Below are 25,000 nucleotides of genomic sequence, written 5' to 3'. Positions count from 1 at the left end.
TTTTAAAAGCAAAGCAAAAAGAAAATGTATTTTGTCCGCCCGTTGCCTAATCTGTTTCGTGGCCCCTCCCTTCTGCGCCGGGCTGCCGCTAAATATATCCCCCTGTTGCTCAAACGTGCCCAAAATGACACCATTCTTTTGACTAGACTGTTTTTCCCTCTCCCGGCCAGGGGCCAGGGGAAGTGGAGGTGACCCGGAATGGGTGGCCGCGGTCGGTACCGCGGGCTGGGGACCGCTGCCTCCCCCGCGGCCGGCCGGGCCCCGACACCTCCCTGATCCCCGGTACTACGGGCCTGGCACCACCGCAGCCGGCCGGGGGCCAGCCGGGGGCCCGCCGCTGCCCCTCGCTGCTCCTCTCCCCGGCGGGTAAACAGTCTGCTGTCTGGCCAGCGAGGGGCGGGAGAGGTTGTTGTGTTCCTTTACCAGGCTAGACGCTCATTATGTGCGTGTGTTTACAGTTTGTAGCGTCCAACCCGCGCTGTTAACAGGGGCTGGCAGGCTAGCAGGCTTTGTGTTATTGTGCAAAATGTATGTGCAATGCACGGGCACATGCGTTCACGTCGGGGGACGTTGCGGTCGTGCACTTAATGGTATGTAATGTGCACGTTGGTCTCTGCGTGCTGCATTACGCAATCCACTACAGAAGGCTCCAGTGACTGAAGCACAGCTGGGGTTCTCTTGTGGGTCTGATCATTTGAAATGAGCCCAGCCTCGGGTTTTGTTTATTTTGGAAACAAGAAGGGCATTAAACTCACTATAGCGTCCAATCAGAGGCCTGCGTTGGAGCCCTGGGGGTAACTTATATTCCTGACGCCCCACTGGGACAGAATGTGCAGACAGCCAAGACTTTATGTTCAATGGGTCCTATTAATCGAAACTATTGCGATTAACTCGGAGTAGGATTTTCTAAACAAATCAATGTTACGTGTATGGAAGGGAGTAAAATGTGTTTCACAACTGCTTTATGACTTTAATAGTGTAATGTTTTGGTCTTCAGGAAAACATATTTATATTCACCAAAATAGGGTGGTGACTAATCTACCGCCCACCAGAAGGTCTGGTCTTCTGCTATGGCTTATGTTCTCCATCTGAAATGATCAAATGAGATCTTTCCTTTACAGTCTCGGTCCCCACTCGGACGTCACGGCCCGTGTGGTGTGAATTAGTGAAGACAAACACTCCACCGCAACACTTCCAACTTCCCAAATGAAAGGGTTATTTTTAAACCCAGCTTTACACATACCGTTCTCCCACCCACTCCCCGACCGGCACTTAGATCTCCAATTAGAACAAAAGATGAACTGTGGACCTTGTCACCGTCTCCTACGTCACCCAGCGGCCCTAGCTTCCGCCCACCATTTTGGCTGCGGTGCGTTGCTCTGTTATTGAGCTGGTAGTCCCATCGCTCCCCACAACGAACACCCTCGTTTGTGGGCATGAGACACGAGTCCCTCTGAATGTCAGGGAGAAGGGCACGGAGGTTGGCTTTTGTTTGGACGAGGCCCTCAAGCGATGGATGTTAGCGCTGTCGCGGGGCCACGGCCGTCGTGAATACCAGGAGGAAACATAAACTGTTTAACTGTGTAGCGAATGAAACTCCAGCCATAACCCGCTGAACTCTGTGAGCTGTTGTTTTTGACGCCGTGATGTGCTCTGGTATCCACCATCCGGCTCTGCTGTGAGGTTGTCCTGAAACGACATTTTCATTAACCCTATTTCTGACTGCATACAGAGTGTCCCAGAGTCTCCTCTTACTCACACACTCCATACCCACCACCACCCTATACATGAACATCTATCTATACCCCTCACACATCCTGGTCCTGACAGCACTCAGTTTTTTTTTTAAGGGCGTCCTCCAAAATCACAATGAGACCAACAAGCAAAAGACTCAAGACCCACTTGTTCAGAGCTCACCTGGACTCTGCATAGCTCCCCCCTCCCTTCTCTTCCACGCACTTATGCATGTACGTCATTGCACTTAAAAATAGTACAAGGCGTTGTGTAGCATCTTATCCTAGGTATCCCTGTTGTGTACGGGGAATGGGTTAAGCTAGAGATTGTTGGTACTTGGCACTTGGTTCTATGAACATCCTTACTGTACCGACAGAGATATATTGTCGTTGATATGTACTTATTGTATGTCGCTTTGGGTAAAAACGTCTGCTAAATGCCCTAAATGTAAACGTGAATGTAAACAGAACTTTTGTTTCTGTTGTTATTCCACATGTCACCCCTCTTCAGAGTCAGCCCCTTCTGCCCGTTCACTCCCTACCCTGTGCGGGTTTTGCACCGGGGACTTCAGCAGACATAAGGAGCGCTTCTGCGTGGAGGGGAAAACCTAAAGGAAAAACAAAAAACACCAAAATACCAAAATATAACCATGAGTCATTAGAAGAAAAAGAGCAGAATAATAACTTTGTGTTTGAATGTGGCTAGACAACCGAACCGGCAGGTGGTCCGGCCTGTGCCCAACTTTCCATGTTTCTCCCCTGTGGTGGGGGCCGTGATGCCCTCCTCACTGTCACTCTTTCCTCTGCAGCAGATGTGCACAAGTTTTTGGGTTCTGGACCAGGCTGACCATCACCGTGATGCCCTCCAGAAGCACACTCTGCAGGAGGACACATTCTGTTTTTCAGATAGTAAACGGTAACTGGACCGCATTTATACCGCGCTTTTCTAACGAGTGGCGCATTACAATATTGCCTCACATTCACCCGTTCATGCACACATTCACACACCGACGGCGGAGTCGCCCACGCAAGGGGACAGCCAGCTCGCCTGGAGCAGTCGTCGAATCACTAGTTTGATCGTCTTTGACTCAGAGGATGATTGCATCTGACTGATCGATAGACCGGACATGATGGAGTCATGATTGACGCAACGGTATGATAGCGGTACGCTCGGATCAACCCTCTGAATGATTGATGGCTTTGACTGTAAAGGAGTATTTGTTCTATCGGGGTTCACGCGTCCTCGCTGGAATGTTGAGCCTAGCGTGTCCATAGTGATGTGTGTACATCTGTTCATACAGCTCAGGCCCGCTGCTCAGACTAATACCAATAACAATAGAGGAGCTGGAACAGGCCACCAACGGAGGAGAAACAGGGCACCAGAGGAGGAGAAACAGGCCACCAACGGAGGAGAAACAGGCCACCAGAGGTGGAGAAACAGGCGTCCAGAGGAGGAGAAACAGGCGACCACAGGAGGAGAAACAGGCCACCAGAGGAGGAGAAACAGGCCACCAGAGGTGGAGAAACAGGCGTCCAGAGGAGGAGAAACAGGCGACCACAGGAGGAGAAACAGGCCACCAGAGGAGGAGAAACAGGCCTACAGAGGAGGAGAAACAGGCCTACAGAGGAGGAGAAACAGGCCACCACCAGAGGAGAAACAGGCCACCAGAGGTGGAGAAACAGGCGTCCAGAGGAGGAGAAACAGGCGACCACAGGAGGAGAAACAGGCCACCAGAGGAGGAGAAAAAGGCGACCAGAGGAGGAGAAACAGGCCTACAGAGGAGGGGAAACAGGCTACCAGAGGAAGAGAAACAGGCCACCACAGGAGGAGAAACAGGCTCCTGAGGAGGAGAAACAGGCGACCAGAGGAGGAGAAACAGGCAACCAGAGGAGGAGAAACAGGCGACCAGAGGAGAAAATGGCCTAAAGAGGAGGAGAAACAGGCCACCAGAGGAGGAGAAACAGGCCACCAGAGGAGGAGAAACAGGCCTACAGAGGAGGAGAAACAGGCCACCAGAGGAGGAGAAACAGGCCACCAAAGGAGGAGAAACAGGCCACCAGAGGAGGAGAAACAGGCCACCAGAGGAGGAGAAACAGGCCACCAGAGGAGGAGAAACAGGCCTACAGAGGAGGAGAAACAGGCCACCAGAGGAGGAGAAACAGGCCACCAGAGGAGGAGAAACAGGCCACCAGAGGAGGAGAAACAGGCCACCAGAGGGATGGGTCTGGAACTCTTCTTCAGTCAGCCTTCCTCTGTGGAGACTTTTAGAAAACAGGTCTGTGGTCGGGGAAGGAGAGGTATTACTTTTGGGGAGGAGTGGGAGGAGGGGGGAGGAGGGGGGAGAGGGGGGTGGGGGTGCATAGAAGTGGGCGGAGTGACGCTGGGTGTAATATTGTCATCACGCTGAGGGGAGGGGCTTAGTTGTTTTGATCGAGATCCAGCAGCAGCAGATGTGGGATAGAAAAATTAGAGAGAGAGAGAGAGAGAGAGAGAGAGAGAGAGAGAGAGAGAGAGAGAGAGAGAGAGAGAGAGAGAGAGAGAGAGAGAGAGAGAGAGAGAGAGAGAGAGAGAGAGAGAGAGAGAGAGACTTCCTCCCACCCAGCGAGGAGCCACACTCATAAACAGCAGCCAGGCAGAGGTAGAGTCAGAAGGACAGAGGATCTCTGGGGAGAAGGAGATCAGAGCAGCAGCGAGACAGTGATAGAGTTTCATTCACAAAACAGCAGTGTTGTACTCAGCAGGGAAACATTTGACTTTTTATGGAGAAGCACTCACACACCCTAATAAAATCCCAGAGTGTGCCATCCTGAGGGAAAAGCAGAAAAGCTCAAAGTTCGAGACACACTACCTTCACTGAGAGAGAGAGAGGGAGAGAGAGAGGAAGAGAGGAAAAGGACAAACATACCGTCTCTCTCGTTCCCAGCAACACACTCACACACTCACACATGCTCACTGACTGAGTGTGGACTAGGAGCCAGTACCCTCGGAGAGAGAGATAGGTCGTGGATCACCGGAAAGGAAGGAAGGAGCCTGTGGATGGACACCTTCTGCAAACTCAGTGGCCTGGACCCACTGTGGGTGAGTGGACTTTGGGATGGGACTGTCACCTCCAGAGACCCCCTGCTCAAATACAGCGAGCAAACCTTAAGCCTGGTCGTGTTCGGTTTGTTACTTTGGATTCGTGTGCGTCTATGGACTATGTTTAGCTGAATGCATGCATATTTATGTACAGAGATTCATTTAACACTTAACTGTGTTAATACAATAAGTATTAACACCCGTTTGTTAAAACCTATCAAGCCTTATTGATCTTCAAATGGGCAAGACAAAGAGCACCAACATTGTTGAGATTGTGATCGTCGGCGATAGAAGTAAGTCCTAATAACTTGCAGAACATAATGTACAGAGTAAAAGACCTGAACATAATGTACAGTCGCTTTAATGGTCATTTGGCAGCCCTGCAAATCTATAGGGGAACCCCAGCGCCCTACAAAGCCCGGCGCTGTCTGATGGGGGCTCAGCAGGTCGGACGTTAATGCAAGGCTAAAGCAACCTCTGACGTGAGCCCGACCAGCATGACATATGATTCAGAGTGATACGCAATGTGATCGCTTTTAGTCACTCTGTGAGCTTCCTGCAAACTTCAACCTTCTCAATCTCCACTTTAAACAAGGAACATGGCAGAGGGCCACACTACCCCAGGTGGCTTCTGCTCCAGCTCGCTCTCAGTGTCTCTCTCTCTCTCTCTCTTACTCTCTCAAACTCTCTCTCTCTCTCTCTCTCTCTCTCTCTCTAACTCTCTCTCTCTCTCTCTCTCTCTCTCTCTCTCTCTCTCTCTCTCTCTCTCTCTCTCTCTCTCTCTCTCTCTCTCTCTCTCTCTCTCTGTCTCTCTCTCTCTCGCCCTCTCCATCTCTCTCTCTCTCTCTCTCTCTCTCTCTCTCTCTCTCTCTCTCTCTCTCTCTCTCTCTCTCTCTCTCTCTCTCTCTCTCTCTCTCTCTCTCTCTCTCTCTCTCTGTCTCTCACTGTTCCTCTCTCCAACAACTCTCTGTCTCTCTTTTCAACTCTCTCCATCTCTCTCTCTCGCGCCCTTTTACTCAATCTAAGAATAGCTCTTGTTACTAAGACACATATTCTCTTCCTGCCCTCGGTCAAATGCAGCCTGTATTTTAAACAGCACCACCTATAGACGTTAACTGTACAGCTGTGAACTATGTTTAGGTCCATGCAGGAAGGAGGTAAATGTTTTGGTTGTTGCTTGATATCAAAGAGAACATACTAGGCCAACCTTACCTTTCTGAGAGATTTTTTTAAAACCAGTGAAACCATTTCCTCTTCCTTCTACTAAATTATAATTCCCCAAATGAAAACAGTACACACTGGAACTAAGATGCTCCCGTCCGGGTTTTAAGCCTTGGATGAATGTTCTGTAAATCCAGAACCAACACAGATCCATTTCCTGAACAAGACAGTTCTGAGATGAACTAGTGTGTCACCATGTCGCCATTGCACCAGATGCACCTGGTGTCTTTCTTGCGTGAAGACCTCAATGTACAAGGTGACCCTGAGACTGCTCAAGACTTAGAACAGACTGACAATAGCTCATTCTACTCTGCATCTTAAACACACTAAGATTGCTATGCTGGTATAAGTAGAGACAATAAGGCAGGCGATGGACACAAGGTCCAGCCTAATTTGGTCGAGCAGCTAAACCACTGGAAAGTTACAGTTACAGTTCAGTTCCTGTTACAGTTCAATAGGCTGTCACAGTTCAATAGCCTGTTACAGTTCAATAGACTGTTACAGATCTATAGCCTGTTACAGTTCAATAGGCTGTTCGATTTCTGTAGCATGTAACAGTTTACAAAGCTGAAGACGATGTGAGAAACAAGGTAGAATCTGTGATTCTGTGCTTCTGCAGAACAATTAGTGGAGTCAGCAATCGTCAATGACTCAATTCCAGTTGAGGCAAGAACAACTTAGGAGTTCAAAGCTCTGCCGAGGTGATGAGAATCGCCGTATCGCTGTTCATCAGTGTCTCACATTTCCACACTTGGAACCCTTACAAAAATGTAAGGGAGTGCCAAATTTAAATTAAAAAACCGTCAAAGGCAAAGTTTAATAACCCTGCAACATTTAGCTGAAGCATTTTATTACAAAACCTGGATCACGGGATAAGGGTCCTGTAAATGCCCAGACCTCATCTTTCTGCGTTATCACCATGAATAAGGACCATGGCAACAACCCAATCGGCACGACAATAACCCTGTCAGCACGGCAACGTTGATGAAAGCAGTGGCACCGGGACCACTCTTATTAAAGTATCACGTTTGCAATCGCAATGTGAAACCGGACTGTAGTTTATACTGAATATCGTATCCCTTTACCAACACATTATGAATTTCATAATAATGAATATACGATTCAAATTCATTTCAAAACAAAAAGTAGTTTTAATCTGAAGATTGGAGGCATGTTTTATCTTCAGAGTACAGGAGCCCTCCCTCTCCTCCATCTCACACCCCCTCGCCACTATGCCCCACGGTAAAAAATAGCCCCCCTGACCGCTATCCAAATAACCTGTCTGTGATAGTTCACCGTAATAACCCGAGCCAGGGGCGAGGAACAAGATAAACAGTGAGCAAATTGTGCAAGAAAGGCTTTAGTGTTTGTGTGACAAGTCAGATTTCTTTAGATAAAGTGTTGTGTACACCTGCGACCGGCCCTGCAGCGGACCGCAGGAATCAGACGGCCGTGTGAGAGCCTCCCACGCAGGGACTCTCAAGTCATTCAGGAGCTGGGGGGATTCGGTTCCAGCGTTGCCCTTTGAGAGAACAGTAGCAAGGACCTACAGCGGGTACAAGACGCTGCTTTCATTACGTATATCGTGACATTAGGATCGAATCGGCAATGCTACGTTTGTGTCCGGTAAGTGACCATAAGTGATGCGCGGTCACGATTGTACAACACCGGCTCCATTGAAGACAACAGCTGGCTCCTCTTGCCCTTCTCTTCTGTGGATCCCCTGAATCGATACCTTAAGGCATCAGTTTCCCACCATCACCGGCAGCAGGATTTGCATTTACATTCAGGGCATTTAGCAGACGCTTTTATCCAAAGCGTCTTACAGTAGGAACATTTGTCAGAAGAAAGGGAAACAATACATCGCTTTCAGTGTCGATACAGCAAGGATGTTCATAGAACCAAGTGCAGCCAAGCACCAACAATCGCTAGGTTAACCCATTCCGCGTATGCAACCGAGATAGCCAGGATAAGAGTCTGGGCCCGGAGCTAAAGGACAGGTTAGATAGCGACCGATTGGCCCCAGCCGGTTATGTCCGACCGTCAGGACTATTGCTGGCTTGGCGTTGCATGCCGACGTTGATACGGTGGCCTGTGGTGGCCCTCCCCTATCCCCCCAGGGAGTCTACACAGACTGGGCCCGCCTCACCACCACTCTTTAACCTTCCCCTGCTTCCTGTGGCCGTCCGCAGGCCTGTCTGGCCCACAGAGCCAGACGACTTTGGGCCACAGAGGTGATAAACAAGGAGAGGGAGAAAACAACAGGTGACATTGTCTGTCAGTATTTTGGGCGCTTTTATGGTACGCAACGTTTTGGAGGGAGCAGCAGTACCTCAATCTCACATCTGTCCTTCAATTGGGTAACATAGCTCCTGCTATCAACTTTTTAGCTGCTTTTTAAGGTAAGGTATTAGGATGGGCGCCGACCTCAGAGGAGAAGGTGTTGACAGTTATTCCTCAAATGGATGAATTTGGAAACAAACTTCAGAGAAAAAATTGAAAGCCTGACTCAGCTTTTTTATAAAGAGAAACTTCTTTCTTCCAGTGTAAACTCTTTCTCCCTCACACACACAGACACACACACACACACACGCACACGCACAGACACTGACACACAAACACACACTCGGGCAGTGTGTGTGTGTGTGTGTGTATGATCTGCAAAAGCGCCCATTTTTTTTACGCTAGCACCAGGCTGCTTTTGTTTCTCAATTTGCAAAAGAATCCCAGCAGCCTTCTTACCTTTCCTGAGCTTCGCCGACTTCAATAAACTTCAATAAAGCTCAGCCTCCCGTCTGACCCCTGCCCGCCCCCTCCCTATTGTTCTCTGCCCCAGGACTGGAACCGCACGTGGTACACAGCCAGCCCCGACCTCACCCACTGTTTCCAGAACACGGTGCTGGTGTGGGTGCCCTGTGTGTACCTCTGGCTGCTGGCCCCCTTCTACTGCCTGCACCTCTACTGCCATGGCAACGGACGCATCCGCATCTCCTGCCTCTGCACCGCCAAGATGGTGAGGAACTCCTTGTTCAACTCCAAACTGTTTATCGAGGTTGGAGTCTAGAGAGCGCCGCATTGAGCTTGTGTTGGGACGTTAGACTCTGTGGGTGATGGGTTGGTGGGAGGCGCGTGGCTCGGGAGGTAGAGCGGGTCGGCTGGTAACCGGAAGGTTGCTAGTTCGACCCCCGGCTCCTCCCACCCGAGTGTCGAGGTGTCTCTGAGCGAGACGCCTCACCCTGACTGCTGCTGACCAGCTGGCTGTCGCCCTGCATGGCTGACTCCGCCGTCGGTGTGTGAATGTGTAAATGAATGGAAGAATCTTCATTCTCTGGTTAACAGTCTGTCTGTCCGGTTCATTCTCTGGTTATCTGTCCGTCCGTCTGCTTCATTCTCGGGTGAACTGTCTGTCTGGTTCATTCTCTGGTTAACTGTCTGTCCGTCCGGTTCATTCTCTGGTTATCTGTCTGTCCGTCTGCTTCATTCTCGGGTGAACTGTCTGTCTGGTTCCTCCTCTTGGTAACTGTCTGTCCGTCCGGTTCCACCCGTGGTTAACTGTGTGTCTGTGTGTCTGTGTGTCCCTGCTAGGTGCTGGGCTTCCTGCTGGCCTCCTTCGGCTTCGTGGAGTTCTTCTACATCCTGCTGGAGAGGAGCGGGGAGATCCACCAGCACATGGTGTTCCTGCTCAGCCCCATCGTGCGCAGCGTGACCGTGGTACGAACACATCCCCTCCTCCTGTCTGCTGCGTGCGTGGTGTCATGAGAACCGAACCCTGCTCCTCTCCCAGTATCTTCCCTTCCCCAACACCTTCATCCTCCCCGGCCCAGCAGACTGCCCCGGGGTCGGGGGGGGGGGGGGGGGGGGGGGGGGGGGGGGGGGTTGACTGATTATGGGGTGGAGGCTGGGTGGATTTCAGGACATTATTTATGCAGGGCAGGGCTAGTCTACAATCTGAGCCGTGGACTCTGTGACCAGTGTTGACAAAGATTGCCTTGACTTTTCCTGCTCCCCTCTGTAATTTTGCGTACGGATTGAATCATATCTAACTAAGGAGGGCCCTCTCTTAGCTCGAGAGGGGGGGAACTGTCCTGGAGGTAGAAGGGAAGCAGCAGGGGCGGTGTGTATCAGAAGAACCTGGATTAAAAGGTGCTCATTCTGTGTGTAGGAGTGATGTAGTTTATAACAGTTCAGGGTCTGCAGAGCGGAGACTGAAGGCGGTGATGGAGGTAAAACGTATCGTCTGTGGCCTGAAGCCGGCAAAGAGCAGAACTACAGACTCAGCTCAGACAGCACAGCCCACCCCAGACTCAGACTGAGCAAACATCAACGCGTGTTTGGCCGAGAGGGAAAAACTCGGAGACCTCCCTTTTATTAAGGTGGAGCTTAATTTCCGGGAAGAGGTAAGAGTCACGGCGAAGGGGGAAGGGTTTTGGAGGAGTAAAAGTCAACCCTCAGACTTTTGACACTAATCGGAAGAAGAGTCTGCGCCGGGCAGTGACTAATCGCTGGAGACCATGAGAACACTCCCACAGTGCAACGTGTTTCCGAAGTAATTACAAGGGAGGGCGTTGTAACAGGGGCCTAGTGATGTGCTGAAGTTCCACCCACTATCCTTCTACAAACACGCTGGTGGTTTACAGCAGCGTGTCAAGTCCCCGTTGGACAGGATGGGGTCGATCTGAACAAGGGTCTTGATGTTGACCTATCTTAGGCTCTTCATGCCGATGCTACGTGAACACTCAGGAGAGAAAAGGCAGTACGGTACTTTTAACTTTACCGTGGGAAATATGGCATCGGTGCCGATTCAGAAGAGGAGCCTTCAAGCTATGAAGCGTTGCAGCAATCAGCCGAAGGATCTCTCGCTGTGTGCAGCACACAACGTTGAGCCAGACCGCGGTTGAGATTGAGCCATCGGGAGATCGATGCACACTCAATTACCCTCCAGGGTATTGACATTGAACTTTGAACAGTCAACACCACAGTGTGTACCGAGCTCCCCGGCCATGAGGCCACTAGTTTACTGGCTGGACTGTGTCGGTAGGACGCTGTCTGAATCACGGGCAATCCCAGCACAATCAACATGGTAACAGTTAAGCAACCCAAACCAACTTCCTCCCAGCTCGGGGATGAGCTGGCAATGGCAAAGTGACATCTCACTTGACCATGAGCTTAAACAGGGACAATTATGGTTCAGAAACCACTGAGAAAAAGTGCCTGGTTCCTCTGGAGAGGCGCAGACAGTGGTGTCCTTGCACCGGATCATTGGTTATTTTGGGGTTAAATATCAAGCGTTTCAGAATTCCCCTGCTTGCCGTATAGCGATGGGCTAAGAACAGAGCTGGAGAGAAGATGTAATTTAGCAGAGTGTAAATTTTCTGGGACCTGTTGACAACAACACTGTGTTTCTAGGGATACAGACCTTTCATGAACTGCTTTGCTTCCAACAGGCTAAATTTAGATTCTTCACCGGTCATTATTTATTTTATTATATCAAGGGGTGAAGCCACAAGGGCGTGATTCCAGCAGAGGCCATCTGTGTGCAGGGTGCCTGCACAGAAGTTAAACAACTGAGATGCATGTCTCTGTTTACTCCGAGGGCAGTGGAAAAGCACCGTGGGTTGGGTGGCAGGATGGTATTGGTGCATTTGCAATTAGGACTGGACTAAATAATCTCAAACTTTGAATAATCCTTCAGAATTAAAGTAAGTAGTAAGGTCAAAGCAAAAGGTAAAAGGTCAAACTAATTCAAGAGACATGTCGTTTTTGGAGTCAAGCTCATTGCTCCTATAGGCTCGCTGAGTGTTGAGAAAGAAAATTGGTAAGACAACACTACACTTACCTTCTAGCTGCGGGACTCAAATCTGCACAGGCATTAAAAAGACGAAGCATTCAAACCGTTTTTGTTTGTAAGTGATTTACCAGGGACAAATACACTTCATTAATACACCTCATTGCATTGATCGACCGTCTGTCTGTCCTTCTCTCTCTCTGTGTGTCCAGATCCTGGCCTTATTCATCATCCAGCTAGAGCGGCTGCGAGGATGTCGTTCCTCCGTGTTCCTCTTCCTCTTCTGGGTCCTGGCCGTGGTCTGTTCCCTGGTCCCACTCAGAGCCAAGATCCAGTTGGCAGTGGACGAGGTATGAGCCGCTGGGAACCTAAGGCTGCATGCACTGCACTGTAGCACACCTTTGCATTAGTATTATGTTGGTGTGAATGTACACTTTAGATGCATTAGCACCAGGTGACCCTGGAAGTCGAGGACTTAAGTCGCGTGTGCCAATGTCTAGTTTCAGTGTAACCGACCCACAGTCTAGACACAGGAATCCTCCGTGCCACGGTGTGTTTTTAATGTCGTCTCCTCAGCGTTAACCAGAGGAACAGCGAGTTAACCGACCTCTTGAGAGCCAGACTGACAACTCTGCTCCAGTGTGTCTGTGTTTTATTTAAGACGTTCCTTCCTTCCTGCGAATCCGACTGCAATCATAGCTCTACTACGGGTTGGGTTTCTATTTGGGAGTGCACAGTTAAGAGGGGGGCAGCTGAGGTGGACCTGCAGTCTATAAAAAAAACACTCCCTCACACGGAAGCGCAGCATCCATGTGTGTTTTATTGTCGCCAACGGGTCGATCTCCAACCCCCTGGGGGGATCGTAATGATGGCCGTGTGGAGACACAAAGGAGCAGCTCAGACCAGAGAGGTCCCCACTGTGTTTGATGACTGTCAGCGCAGCGAGCACACGCTCCCCAGTCCATGCATTTAACGTGGATGGACGTATATTTAACCAAAACCATACGAATCCTAAACGCAGATGTGTGCACTATTGAAACGTGATCGACCGCCGCCATCTGTCAAGAGGCTGACGTCTGGTGTTCATTGGACTGGGAGGCTTTTCAATGGCGGTCTCCAGTAAAACTCCAGCTACTGGTGGTAGAGCCCACTGTGGCGGTTCTCTGTTGACTCGGGAGTGCACACCGACATGTTGCAGCAAAACCAGCTTTTACTACGAGGAATCAGAGTCTAAAAGAAAACTTTTTCTTATGATCACGACACCCACGACCCGAGTTGAGCGAGTTCATGTTGTCAGACCCCGTTTGTACACAGGCTGACCCACATTACCCACATTACCCACATTACCCACATTACCTCGCCCACACAGACCCAAACCCAAACTCACCGGCCGTTTTCTCTGTGTGGGATTGTGCTCTGCCTCAACCCCCTTGGTCTCTCTGTCTTCTCCCCCTCTCTCTCTCTCTTTCTCTCTCTCTCTCCCCCATCTCTCTCTCTCTCTCTCTCTCTCTCTCTCTCTCTCTCTCTCTCTCTCTCTCTCTCTCTCTCTCTCTCTCTCTCTCTCTCTCTCTCTCTCTCTCTCTCTCTCGTGCTCTCTCTCTCTCTCTCTCTCTCTCTCTCTCTCTCTCTCTCTCTCTCTCGTGCTCTCTCTCTCTCTCGGCCCATCAACGCTGCAGTAGGATGTTTGTTTCTCGCCCCGTCCTGTTTACTATGACCCTGGCCTTCCCCTATAACCAATACTGCGCCGTGGTTAGGGGGAAGTCAACAACGATGTGACCAATCCCACTGTTTCTTTACGTCCAAAATAACATGTGCATCCCACGCTGCACCAAATGTCGAGAGGTTAATATCGCGGCGTACGGCTTCTCCTGCGATTTAAAGTGAGGTCGGGACCGCAGCCCGGCTATTTACAGAGGCAGGCCGTCAGTGACTGACTGCTTTTTCTGCCATTTCATTGACATAAGGATGGTCGTTAAACTGACTTGGGGTTTTGCCCTGATTCAGCCCCACTGTTCAGAATAAGTCGTTTTTATCGCGTCGGATCTCTGAGTGTAAACTTTGTCTGGCTGTTCGATGAGTATTTAGGGGAAAGCCGAAGGGGGCGTTTTCTAATACAGGGTACACATCTGTGTTGCGAAACTCTGTGCGTGCCCATACTGATGAAAAGAAAAAAAAGACTCTCTCCCGGTCTCTGATCTCCCCCTCCTCTCCCAGGGCATCGGCTCCGACGTGGTCCGCTTCCTGGCCTTCTTCTCCTACTTCACCCTGCAGCTGGCCCAGCTCGTCCTGGTGTGCTTCGCTGACCGGCGCTCCGAGGGGAAGAGCGGCACTGAGAAGGTAGGAGAGAGAGGGGAACGTGGAGCGTGGTTGAACCGCTTCCGTCACACAGATTGTCTCGACCTGACGTCGGCGGACAACAGATTCCCGCGAGGGCCTCTCTGTGGTTTTCGACGCTCGGTACGACTTTCCCTTTTGGAGGAAGTGGCGTGATTCACTTCCTCCTGCGTCGTCCCACTCGGAGGCCGGTGCCTATGGTTTCCTATGAGGAGGGTGTGAAGGAATGTGCCGCGCGTTGCTTTCTCCGTCGACGGAGCTCACTGAATAAACACTCGCTCTCCGGCTTTAAGACGTTAAGCCTCGAGTTCCGGGGGGAGGTTTTTAACATTTATATGGAGGGCATTCAGCATACGCTTTTATCCAAAGCGACTTACAAAAAGAAAATTCGTCGGAAGAAAGAGAAACATATCTCTGTCGGTACAGTAAAGATGTTCATAGAACCAAGTGCCAAGCACTAACCATCACTAGGTTGACCCATTCCCCGTACACAACAGAGATAGCTAGGATAAGATGCTACACAGGTACTATTTTTTAAATGTAAGGAGGTACAACATACAGTAAGGGCATAAGAGGGTTGTGGGGGTGGGTTATACAGCCAAGATGAACTCTGAACAAGGGAGTCTTGAGTCCCTCCCGGCTCGGCTGGTGAGCAACTCTGCGGTCCTGACGTCAGCGGGGAGCTCGTTCCACCGCCGCGGTGCCAAAACAGGTCGTCACACCACGTGACTCGAACAGCACATCCAAAACCGTGTTTTTCCCAAGAGGCTCATGACAAACGGGAAAACAACCGGGAAATCCAGTGTGTCCACACAAGACGCGTGACGTCAGTTTTAATGGGAGCTAAACGGGGAGAGTGAGTGGAAAAGTCCCTCGGGCGGTGTGGGGGGACTGGCACAGGCCCCGGACGGGGAGTGTGGGGAGCCACAGCCGCCTGCAGGGGGACACACCCTTCCTCCACTTCCCCCTCCGTCCTCCTACTCACCGGACACTGGCAGGCCAGGGATGGGGAGGAGGAGGTGGAGGAGGTGGAGGACGAGGAGGTCGAGGGGGGGGAGGGAGGTCAATAAAACAGCAGCTTCAGGGTTAGGGAGAGTGGGTAAACTCACCGGTGTTTGATTGGGTGCTCAACAAGGGAGAGCGTGTGTGTGTGTGTGTGTGTGTGTGTACGCGCGTGTGTGTGTGAGTGCATGTGTATGTGTGTGTGTGTGAGTGCATGTGTATGTGTGCGTGTGCGTGTGCGTGTGCGCGTGTGTGTGCGTGTGTGTGCGTGTGTGTGCGTGTGTGTGTGTGTGTGTGTGTGTGTGTGTGTGTGTGTGTGTGTGTGCAGGCTAGACCTTTGAAATGATCCCCATACCACCACACCAGGAAGCTGCTGAACACAAGACTTTATTCTGGTTCTGTGGGAGTCGAAGGCCATGCCGTCATAACACACACACACACACACACACACAGACACACACACACACACACACACACACACACACACACACACACACACACAGACACACACACACACACGCGCGCGCACACACACACACACACACACACACAGACACACACACAGACACACACACACACACGCGCGCGCACACACACACACACACACACGCACACGCACACGCACACGCACACACACGCACACGCACACACACACACACCAGCTCCATTCAACCCTCTGCAGTACGATTGCTACTCCTGAAGGCTGTTGTGTTGTGTTGAGTGAAATCACACGCAATGCGCCCGCTGAATGACCGTCTCTGGCCTGTCATTTGTCCCAGAACCCCTGTCCCGTGAAGGATGCCTCGTTCCTGTCCAAGATCCTCTTCTGGTGGTTCACCGGGTAAGAGGAGCGGCTCTCTGAAGCCTCTCATTCATGAGGCTGACTCACGCTGCGTCTGTTTACAACGTGGGCTTGTTTTAGTTGGCTATAGCACTGTGATCTGTTTGTTTCTCTCTCTCTCTCCCTCTCCCTCTCTCACTCATCCTCTCTCATTCTCTCTCCCCCTCTCTCCCCCTCCCCCTTTCTCTCTGTCTCTCTCTCCCTCTCTCTCTCCCCCCCCCCCCCCCCCTCTCTCTCTCTCTCTCTCTCTCTCTCTCTCTCTCTCTCTCCCTCAGTCTGGTGGTGAAGGGGTATCGCTCGCCCCTGGAGGCCGACGACCTGTGGCACCTGAGGGACGAGGACAGCTCCGATAAGATCCTCTCCGACCTGGAGAAGGAGTGGAACGCCGAGTGCGCCCGCATTCAAAAGTGAGCCTTTCTTCGGCTTCTCCACCAAAATGTCCATTTTTAAATTCTTGCTCATTATCTTCAATCCCCCTCCTTTGTGTTTTCACCACATCAGCCACGGAACAGTTGGGTGTCTAGAGGACATGTCAGGGCTTTTTTTTTTTGGGGGGGGGGGGAGCAGGAGTAGGGGGGGGGGTTGGGGGGGTGACACAACGGCATGGTCCATTAATACTCAGAGTGACTCCGTTGTTGTTCGCCATGTTTCTGGTTTCTGTTCATGTCCCTTTGATTTACAGAGCTCTTTATTGATTCCTGCCGCTGTCTAACCGCTGGTGTAGCTGAGAGGCAGCAGAATCAACGGCTCTTTATGGCTCTGTGGCGCGACTGCAGCACAGCAGCTGTCTGCAATATGAGCCAAGAAGATCTGGGGCAGCAGAATCACAATCCAGACTGATTCATCACCAGAAACACTTCAGACCGCAAACTAAATGTTAGGACAGAGAATTCTGAGGATGGTATTATAACGTAATGTTAAGATCGAACGCATCCGTCTCTATTTTAAGACCTTAAATACCGTCCATAAAATAAAAATATCCTTACTTTGAGGATTATAATTACCAAACAGTTACCCTCGGCAACCGTTCATAAGTGAGGGAATCCCTCTTCTGAGAGCTGAGGTTCCTGTTCCTGCTCTTCCTGCTATAAATGATGGGGCTGAGAGTAGTACCTTATTCCTTTGTCCATTTACCTTTGGGGCGGCATGTGGCTCAGGAGGTAGAGCGGGTCGGCTGGTAACCAGAAGGTTGCTAGTTCGATCCCTGGCTCCTCCTAGCTGAGTGTCGAGGTGTCCCTGAGCGAGATGCCTCACCCTGACTGCTCCCGACCAGCTGGCTGTCGCCCTGCGGGGCTGACTCCGCCGTCGATGTGTGAATGAGTGAATGAGTGCATGGGTGGGTGAATGTGAGGCGATGATTGTGAAGCACTTTGAGTGGCCACTGGTTAGAGTAGTATAAATGCAGTCCGTTTACTATACAAGGCAGGGGCGCTGCGACCAGGAGAGGGCCCTGGTCTCAGTCCCCACCCTGGGTCCAGCCCACCCCTACCCTCCCTAACTCTCCTCCCCCCCTGACAGGCAGGAGAAGGTCCTGGCCTCGGGGACCGCCCTGGGGGCCAAGCTGCCCGACCAGGCGCAGCTCCTCCGGAAGCTGCAGCGGGAGCAGAGCTCCGGCTTCTTCCTACTCCGCACGCTGACGCGCAAGTTCGGCCCGTACTTCCTGACCGGGACGCTGTGCATCGTGTTCCACGACGCCTTCATGTTCGCCATCCCGCAGGTGCTCAGGTGAGGAGACGAGGAACCGAGAGCAACGCAAACAACAACCTGTGTTCTATTAAGAGGGGATGACAACCGGACGACCGGATTGGTCACGTTCCCCTGATGGTTAGCTTCCTTCGCTGTAATAGGCTGATGATCACCATCGGTTGAATAGTATGGGCCGTGCAAAAAAATGCAAGAGGCTAGTTACGTTTACATTGAGGGCATTTTAGCAGACGCTTTTATCCAATGTGACGTACAAAAGACAAAGCTCAGACAAAGATTCGTACAGTGACGGCGGAGTCGACGGCGGAGTCGACCACGCATCGGCGACAGCCAGCTCGTTGGCAGCAGTTAGGGGTCGCGCTCGGGGTCACCTCAACCCTAACCTCAACCCTAACCATCAGCTAGGGGGAGCCGGGATTGAGCTAGCCTTGTAACCTTCTGGTTAAACAAGTCGTCCCGCTCTGCCTCCTGAGCTGACGCCAAACCTTCAGTCACGACCCGAGCAGCAAAACAAACACGACCACCAAAACATCAACACAGAACGAACGGGGGCAGAGGGCGTTCCCGAACCAGCGCAACAAAAACAATCTGACCATCCTTCTCTTTCTTTTGCTCGGGGGAATAATTTCTTTCGCAATCTCTCGGCGTAAACAAAGCGGGACGACGCAGAGAGAGAGAGAGAGAGAGAGAGAGAGAGAGAGAGAGAGAGAGAGAGAGAGAGAGAGAGAGAGAGAGAGAGAGAGAGAGAGAGAGAGAGAGAGAGAGAGAGAGAGAGAGAGAGAGAGAGAGAGAGAGAGAGGGGAGAGAGAGCGAGAGAGAGCGAGAGAGCGAGAGAGCGAGAGAGAGAGAGAGAGAGAGAGAGAGAGAGAGAGAGAGAGAGAGAGAGGGGAGAGAGAGAGAGGAGAGAGAGAGAGAGAGAGAGAGAGAGAGAGAGAGAGAGAGAGAGAGGGGAGAGAGAGAGAGAGGAGAGAGAGGGAGAGAGAGGGAGAGAGAGAGAGAGAGAGAGAGAGAGAGAGAGAGAGGGGAGAGAGAGAGAGGGGAGAGAGAGAGAGAGAGGGGAGAGAGAGAGAGAGAGAGGGAGAGAGAGAGAGAGAGAGAGAGAGAGAGAGAGAGAGAGAGAGAGGGGGGAGAGAGAGAGAGAGAGAGAGAGAGAGAGAGAGAGAGAGAGAGAGAGAGAGAGAGCGTGGGGGGGGAGCGGCGGTGGTGACCCGCGGCCGGCGAGCGTCACGGCGGTCCCCAGACAGGAATGTTGTTGTTGACGTACGGCTAAAGGCTACAGCGACGTGTTAATTACAGCCCTGGCAGCGGGCGGCGCAGGCAGACAGGCCACCGCAGTCTTCTCCGTGGAAGGTACCGGCGAGCAGAGGAGCCCGCGGGGAAGAGGTGCTGGTGGACCACAATGAGGCGGGCGGCCGCCAAGTGTGTGTGGGACGGCCCGCCGCAGGGGGGGGAGAGTGTTGTGCTGCGCGAGGCACGCCGTGGTCATTGATCCAGAGGGCAGCGGGGGGGGGGGGGGGGGGACGGGACCCAGAGAGAGACAGGGCTCGTGCTCGTCACAGAGGTGGTTGAAGGGTAGGAGGGAGATTCCAAGAGAGAGACAGGGGTAGGAGGGGAGACGTGGGAGGGAGACCCAGAGAGAGGGGAAAGGGTGGGAGGGAGACCCAGAGAGAGGGGAAAGGGTGGGAGGGAGACCCAGAGAGAGACAGGTGTGGAAAGGGTAGGAGGGAGACCCAGAGAGAGCCAGGGATTATGTTCATCCTCACACAGGTGGGGAAAGGGCAGGAAGGGAGACTGGAGGAGGTAGATGATCGTCATTGTTCGTTGTTCCGTTCCCATGAAGGGGAGCTCTGGGTTTGAAGGTCAGCAGTCTCACCTGGAGACATCTCAGAGCCGGCCTGAAGCCACCTGCTCTTCAGTGACGTAGGAAGGGAAATCCCTGGCCTTTGCTTTGGATTACAGCATCTAATAATGACAATAAGGACAAAAGTGTGTTAATAGTTATATAGTCATCGAGTTAACCGACGGTGTGTTATAATACTAATACATCTGTTTTATGTAGCACTTTTCTAAGTACTCAAAGACGATTATCAGAGTGAACACAAAATAAAATAATTTTATAAGAACGTATATTATTGATAAATATAAAAAAGGAGGAAGAGGAGAGAAGGGCTGTGTGGTGAAAGCGGTTATATATCAGATGAAGTAAACCACGAAGAACGAATCCTAATCTAACACCTCAAAGACGTCATGGAGGAGCCCCTGACCCCCGGAGCTCTGACCCTCTGCCTGTGGTTCCCCCCCCCCCCCCGCCGACAGCCTGCTGCTGGGCTTCATGAGGGACGACGAGGCGCCTCTCTGGAAGGGCTACTTCTACGCCACGCTCATCTTCCTGCTGTCCTGCCTGCAGTCGCTCTTCAACCACCAGTACATGTACACCTGCTTCACCGTGGGCATGCGCGTCAAGACCGCCGTCATGGGCCTCGTCTACAGGAAGGTGGGTGTCTCTCGCCCAAACAACGACATAGACGTAGAACATAGAAATTAATAGAAAGGTGGACATTGTCTACTTTATTGTGCTTACAATAAAGCCCTAAACCATAACCCTGATATCCCAACTAACCGTTGCACAAACCATGGACTTTATCTTAGACTTTTAGATTTGTGTATTGTATTTTCTATATTTTATTCTCTGATTCTTACTGTAATATCACGTTAACGTTGTGTTCTGTATTGATATATTTTGTAGATTTGATGCTCTGGTTCTTATTTTAGTATCCAGTTACACTTCTGTATTGGTGTATTTTGTACTTTAATACCCACTCTCACGGCCATACCTCCGTTAGCTTGTGCTGGGGTGTTAACCCGTGTCTCTGGTTGGTCACCGTGGTTAGGTGTTAACCCGTGTCTCTGGTTGTAACCCTAACCCTCACTGTGGTGAGGTGGTGTTAACCCGTTCCCTCGTGCTGAGATGTTAACCCGTCCCTCCTGTCGCCTCCAGTCTCTGGTGATCAACAGCTCTGCCCGGAGGACGTGCACCGTGGGAGAGATCGTGAACCTGGTGTCGGCTGACACCCAGAAGCTCATGGACTTCGTGGTGTACTTCAACGCAGTGTGGCTCGCGCCCATCGAGATCGCTCTCTGCCTCTTCTTCCTCTGGCAGGTAACCAGTCTGGGACATAAGCAGAGACGTACCGATACCGATTCCTGAACTTGGGTATCGATACTGATACCGACGATATACCGATAAAGCATCTAGCATTGTCACTACTAACAGCACTTGTTCTTATTGAAGGGTTATCTTACGAAGACAGCGATGTAGAGTCTGTTCTCTTACGGATAATTTATATTTATAATCTATAATTATAATAATACATTTGTAATCTTGTAGTTAAGTGTGAGCATCCATGTTTTTCTGACTTGGTAGCTCCAACGCACGTCGGTCGGAGATGACGCGTTTCCCATTCCGGCTTTCCACCTCAAACCGTTACCGAACGCAGCATAACACTGTAGTGTTTGTGATGTTCTCTGCCTTGGTAGTAAATTAGTCCTGTGATGGTTTCGGATCTGCTCATAGACTTGCGTACCCGCCGATACCCGATTCTGCATTTTAGGCAATATCTCAGGAATTTCCGATTCTGGTATCGGTATCGTAACCCTAGACATAAACACGCGTCTCCTTCTAACGTTCCTTGTCGCTACAAGACGTGCACTAAAGTGACCGACTGGGATTTTATTTATATATTTTTTACAGCATCTCGGGCCGTCTGCGTTGGCCGGGATCGCCACGGTCATCCTCATCTTCCCACTCAACGGGTACATCGCCAAGAAGAGGAGCAAATTACAGGTACTGACTCACTCGATCTTCCCCACCTTCAACTCAGCACCACTGCCGCAGACATCTGGCCTGCAGTCTGTCTGTCCACCCTTAGTCTGCTGTCTGTCTGTCTGTCTGTCTCTGTCTGTCTGTCCGCCTTAGCCTGCTGTCTGTCCGTCAGTCCGGCCAGCGCTCAGATCAGAACGTGGCTGCTTTTCCTCTGTCCACAGCCATCTGTCCTCTGTGGATGTCCATAACAAAGCACTTTAAACCCAATGAGGCAGAGACGGGGCAGGGAGGGGAAAGGCTTTTTGTAATTCTTTGTAGAGGAACAACAGAGGCGTGTTGTAGGCAGGGAGGAATGTGCTGGATTCCTTTGTGTTCATAGACTTGTAAAGTGTAACCAGCCCCGTAGCTCAAATAAATAATAAATAAGTCGCACTCTTAAGACTTTTAACGAGTGCGGCCGAACCCACGCTAACCGACGCAGGAATCAGCTCTGTGTTGTTGGCTCCTTCCCCAGTGGCATTCTCGCTGGGTGAATGGCCACTACTCTCTTGGTGTTGTTTTTTACATTGCATTTACACACTTTAATATACTTTGAAGTACTGGCACTAGGCCACTTTATAGTTTATACTGTTTGCCCTGATTGTTCTGTTTGTTCTTACTTTAGCATCTCTTTCTGTTTTCCTCAGCACTACTTTGTATTTTTATCGTATTGTATTTTATCCTGTGTTTTCAATTGCTGCTCTGCTTCAAAAAAGGGATTTGGAATTTGTAAGGATTAATAAAGTTTGTATCTATCTATCTATCTATCTATCTATCTATCTATCTATCTATCTATCTATCTATCTATCTATCTATCTATCTATCTATCTATCTATATAAAACAAATATCTAAAGGCTTGACCCTTGAAACCTCTCTGACCCGACAGGAGGTCCAGATGAAGTTCATGGACGGTCGGATTCGCCTGATGAACGAGATCCTGAGTGGGATCAAGATCCTGAAGTTCTACGCCTGGGAGAAGGCCTTCCTGGAGCAGGTCCTGGGCTACCGGGAGAAGGAGCTCCAGGCCCTGAAGAAGTCCCAGGTCCTCTACTCCATCTCCTTCGCCTCCTTCAACTGCTCCTCCTTCCTGGTAAGAGGGGATAATGGTCAATGTGTAATGGTGACTTTTATACAGCGCTTTCCGAAGCAGGGGCCTCTCAAAGCGCTTCACAATACTGCCAAACATTCACGCATTCATGCACACATTCACACACCGACGGCAGTGTCAGCCATGTAAGGCGAAAGCCAGCTGGTCAGGAGTGGTCAGGGTGAGGTGCCTTGCTCAAGGACACCTTGACACACGGGTTCGAACCAGCAACCATCTGGTCACCAGCCAACCCGCTCCACCTCCTGAGCCACATTCCGCAGATAATGTGAACAATGTGCCAGTGGAGAGAAGTAAACATGAGAGCAGGAAGCTGAATGTACTCAGAACCTCCGAGCCACAGACAATTATGCCTCTTCCCGCAGACCTCCTCTGATGCCAGCGCTCTTCCCCTTTTTCCTTCTCTCCTCTCTGGTTCTTTGACCTCAGATTGCCTTCGCCATGTTCGGTGTCTACGTCACCATCGACGCCAGGAACGTCCTGGACGCGCAGAAGGTCTTCGTGTCGATGGCGCTGATCAACATCTTGAAGACGCCACTCAGCCAGCTCCCCTTCGTGATGAGCACCACCATGCAGGTAACAGTCGTCACTCATCACCACCCGATTAGTCAGCTGTCACTCATCACCACCCGATTAGTCAGCTGTCACTCATCACCACCCGATTAGTTAGCTGTCACTCATCACCACCCGATTAGTCAGCTGTCACTCATCACCACCCGATTAGTCAGCTGTCACTCATCACCACCCGATTAGTCAGCTGTCTCACTCATCTGTCTGCATTAGATGAGGGGAACGTGTGTGTGTGTGTGTATGTGTGTGTGTGTGTGTGTGTGTGTGTGTGTGTGTGTGAAAGAGTGAGTGAAAGAGTGAGTGAGTGAGTGAGACTGAGTCACAACGGGAGCAGGATTACAGGACTGCCTAATAAATAAATATATAAAACATTCATTATGTATATTAAGGTAATAGGTAGTCCTGTTTATTCCTTTTTATCTCTTCAATTTTCTTTGAAGAGATAAGCATGGCTTCATTAAAGTCCCTCTTTGCTGCAGGCTATCGTCTCGCTGAGGCGTCTGGGGAAGTACCTGTGCTCAGAGGAGCTGAAGGGGGACAACGTCACAAAGGCCGCCTACAGTCTGGGTAAGAGGACACCGCGCCATACCCCACCACCTCATGGCTCTGGGTCTGTTCACCATACCCCACCACCTCATGGCTCAGGGTCTGTTCACCATACCCCACCACCTCATGGCTCTGGGTCTGTTCACCATACCCCACCACCTCATGGCTCAGGGTCTGTTCACCATACTTCACCACCTCATGGCTCTGGGTCTGTTCACCGTACCCCACCACCTCATGGCTCTGGGTCTGTTCACCATACCCCACCACCTCATGGCTCTGGGTCTGTTCACCGTACCCCACCACCTCATGGCTCTGGGTTTGTCCACCATACCCCACCCCCTCATGGCTCTGGGTCTGTCCACCGTACCCCTCCACCTCATGGCTCTGGGTCTGTCCGCCGTACCCCACCACCTTGTGGCTCTGGGTATGTTCACCGTACCCCACCACCTCATGGCTCTGGGTCTGTTTACCGTACCCCACCACCTCATGGCTCTGGGTCTGTCCGCCGTACCCCACCACCTCATGGCTCTGGGTCTGTCCACCGTACCCCACCACCTCATGGCTCTGGGTCTGTTCACCATACCCCACCACCTCATGGCTCAGGGTCTGTTCACCATACTTCACCACCTCATGGCTCTGGGTCTGTTCACCGTACCCCACCACCTCATGGCTCTGGGTCTGTTCACCATACCCCACCACCTCATGGCTCTGGGTCTGTTCACCATACCCCACCACCTCATGGCTCTGGGTCTGTTCACCGTACCCAACCACCTTATGGCTCTGGGTCTGTTCACCATACCCCACCACCTCATGGCTCTGGGTCTGTCCACTGTACCCCTCCACCTCATGGCTCTGGGTCTGTCCACCGTACCCCTCAACCTCATGGCTCTGGGTCTGTCCACCGTACCCATCCACCTCATGGCTCTGGGTCTGACCACCGTACCCCACCACCTCATGGCTCTGGGTCTGTTTACCGTACCCCACCACCACATGGCCCTGGTTCCCGTACACAGATGGAACCACAAGCTGTCAGAACCAATTTAAAAACCGATCTGGAAGCGGTGTAGTTTATATCAGCGGTGGTTTGGAGGCCTTAGAGGTTGATGTGTATTGTCAGTTTCCCCCCGGCTGCCAGGCAGACAGGGTAATTATGGGATGTAGCTATTTAGCCAAATCACTGTGTGAAGTCAGACATATGATTCACTGAAAGAGAAAAG

General features: G+C 51.2%; 1 protein-coding gene across 2 annotated transcripts; it reads left to right on the top strand.

The window, feature by feature from the left end:
• Nucleotides 1–4,269: 4,269 nt before the first annotated feature.
• Nucleotides 4,270–24,940, top strand: LOC115540873 (multidrug resistance-associated protein 1). 2 transcript variants are annotated; one of them, XM_030352485.1, is made up of 14 exons: nucleotides 4,270–4,812; nucleotides 8,870–9,046; nucleotides 9,619–9,744; nucleotides 12,031–12,168; nucleotides 14,033–14,155; nucleotides 15,934–15,995; nucleotides 16,271–16,402; nucleotides 17,514–17,720; nucleotides 20,016–20,193; nucleotides 20,698–20,859; nucleotides 21,451–21,543; nucleotides 22,449–22,652; nucleotides 23,097–23,243; nucleotides 23,717–24,937. In XM_030352485.1, exons 1-14 carry the CDS (start codon nucleotides 4,771–4,773, stop codon nucleotides 24,848–24,850), a joined length of 2,925 nt encoding a protein of 974 aa, XP_030208345.1. In that variant the 5' UTR covers nucleotides 4,270–4,770; the 3' UTR covers nucleotides 24,851–24,937. The 2 variants fall into 2 exon arrangements, with proteins under 2 accessions (XP_030208345.1, XP_030208346.1); XM_030352486.1 differs by lacking the exon at nucleotides 4,270–4,812 and adding an exon at nucleotides 5,736–7,659 and having other exon boundaries at nucleotides 23,717–24,940.
• The last annotated feature ends 60 nt before the right edge of the window (nucleotides 24,941–25,000 follow it).

The sequence above is a fragment of the Gadus morhua genome, chromosome 3, assembly GCF_902167405.1.
Source record: "Gadus morhua chromosome 3, gadMor3.0, whole genome shotgun sequence".
In the NCBI taxonomy this organism is placed as follows: Eukaryota; Metazoa; Chordata; class Actinopteri; order Gadiformes; family Gadidae; genus Gadus; species Gadus morhua.
The sequence above is the reverse complement of the archived record's forward strand: the minus strand, read 5'-3'. Positions and strand labels throughout refer to the sequence as shown.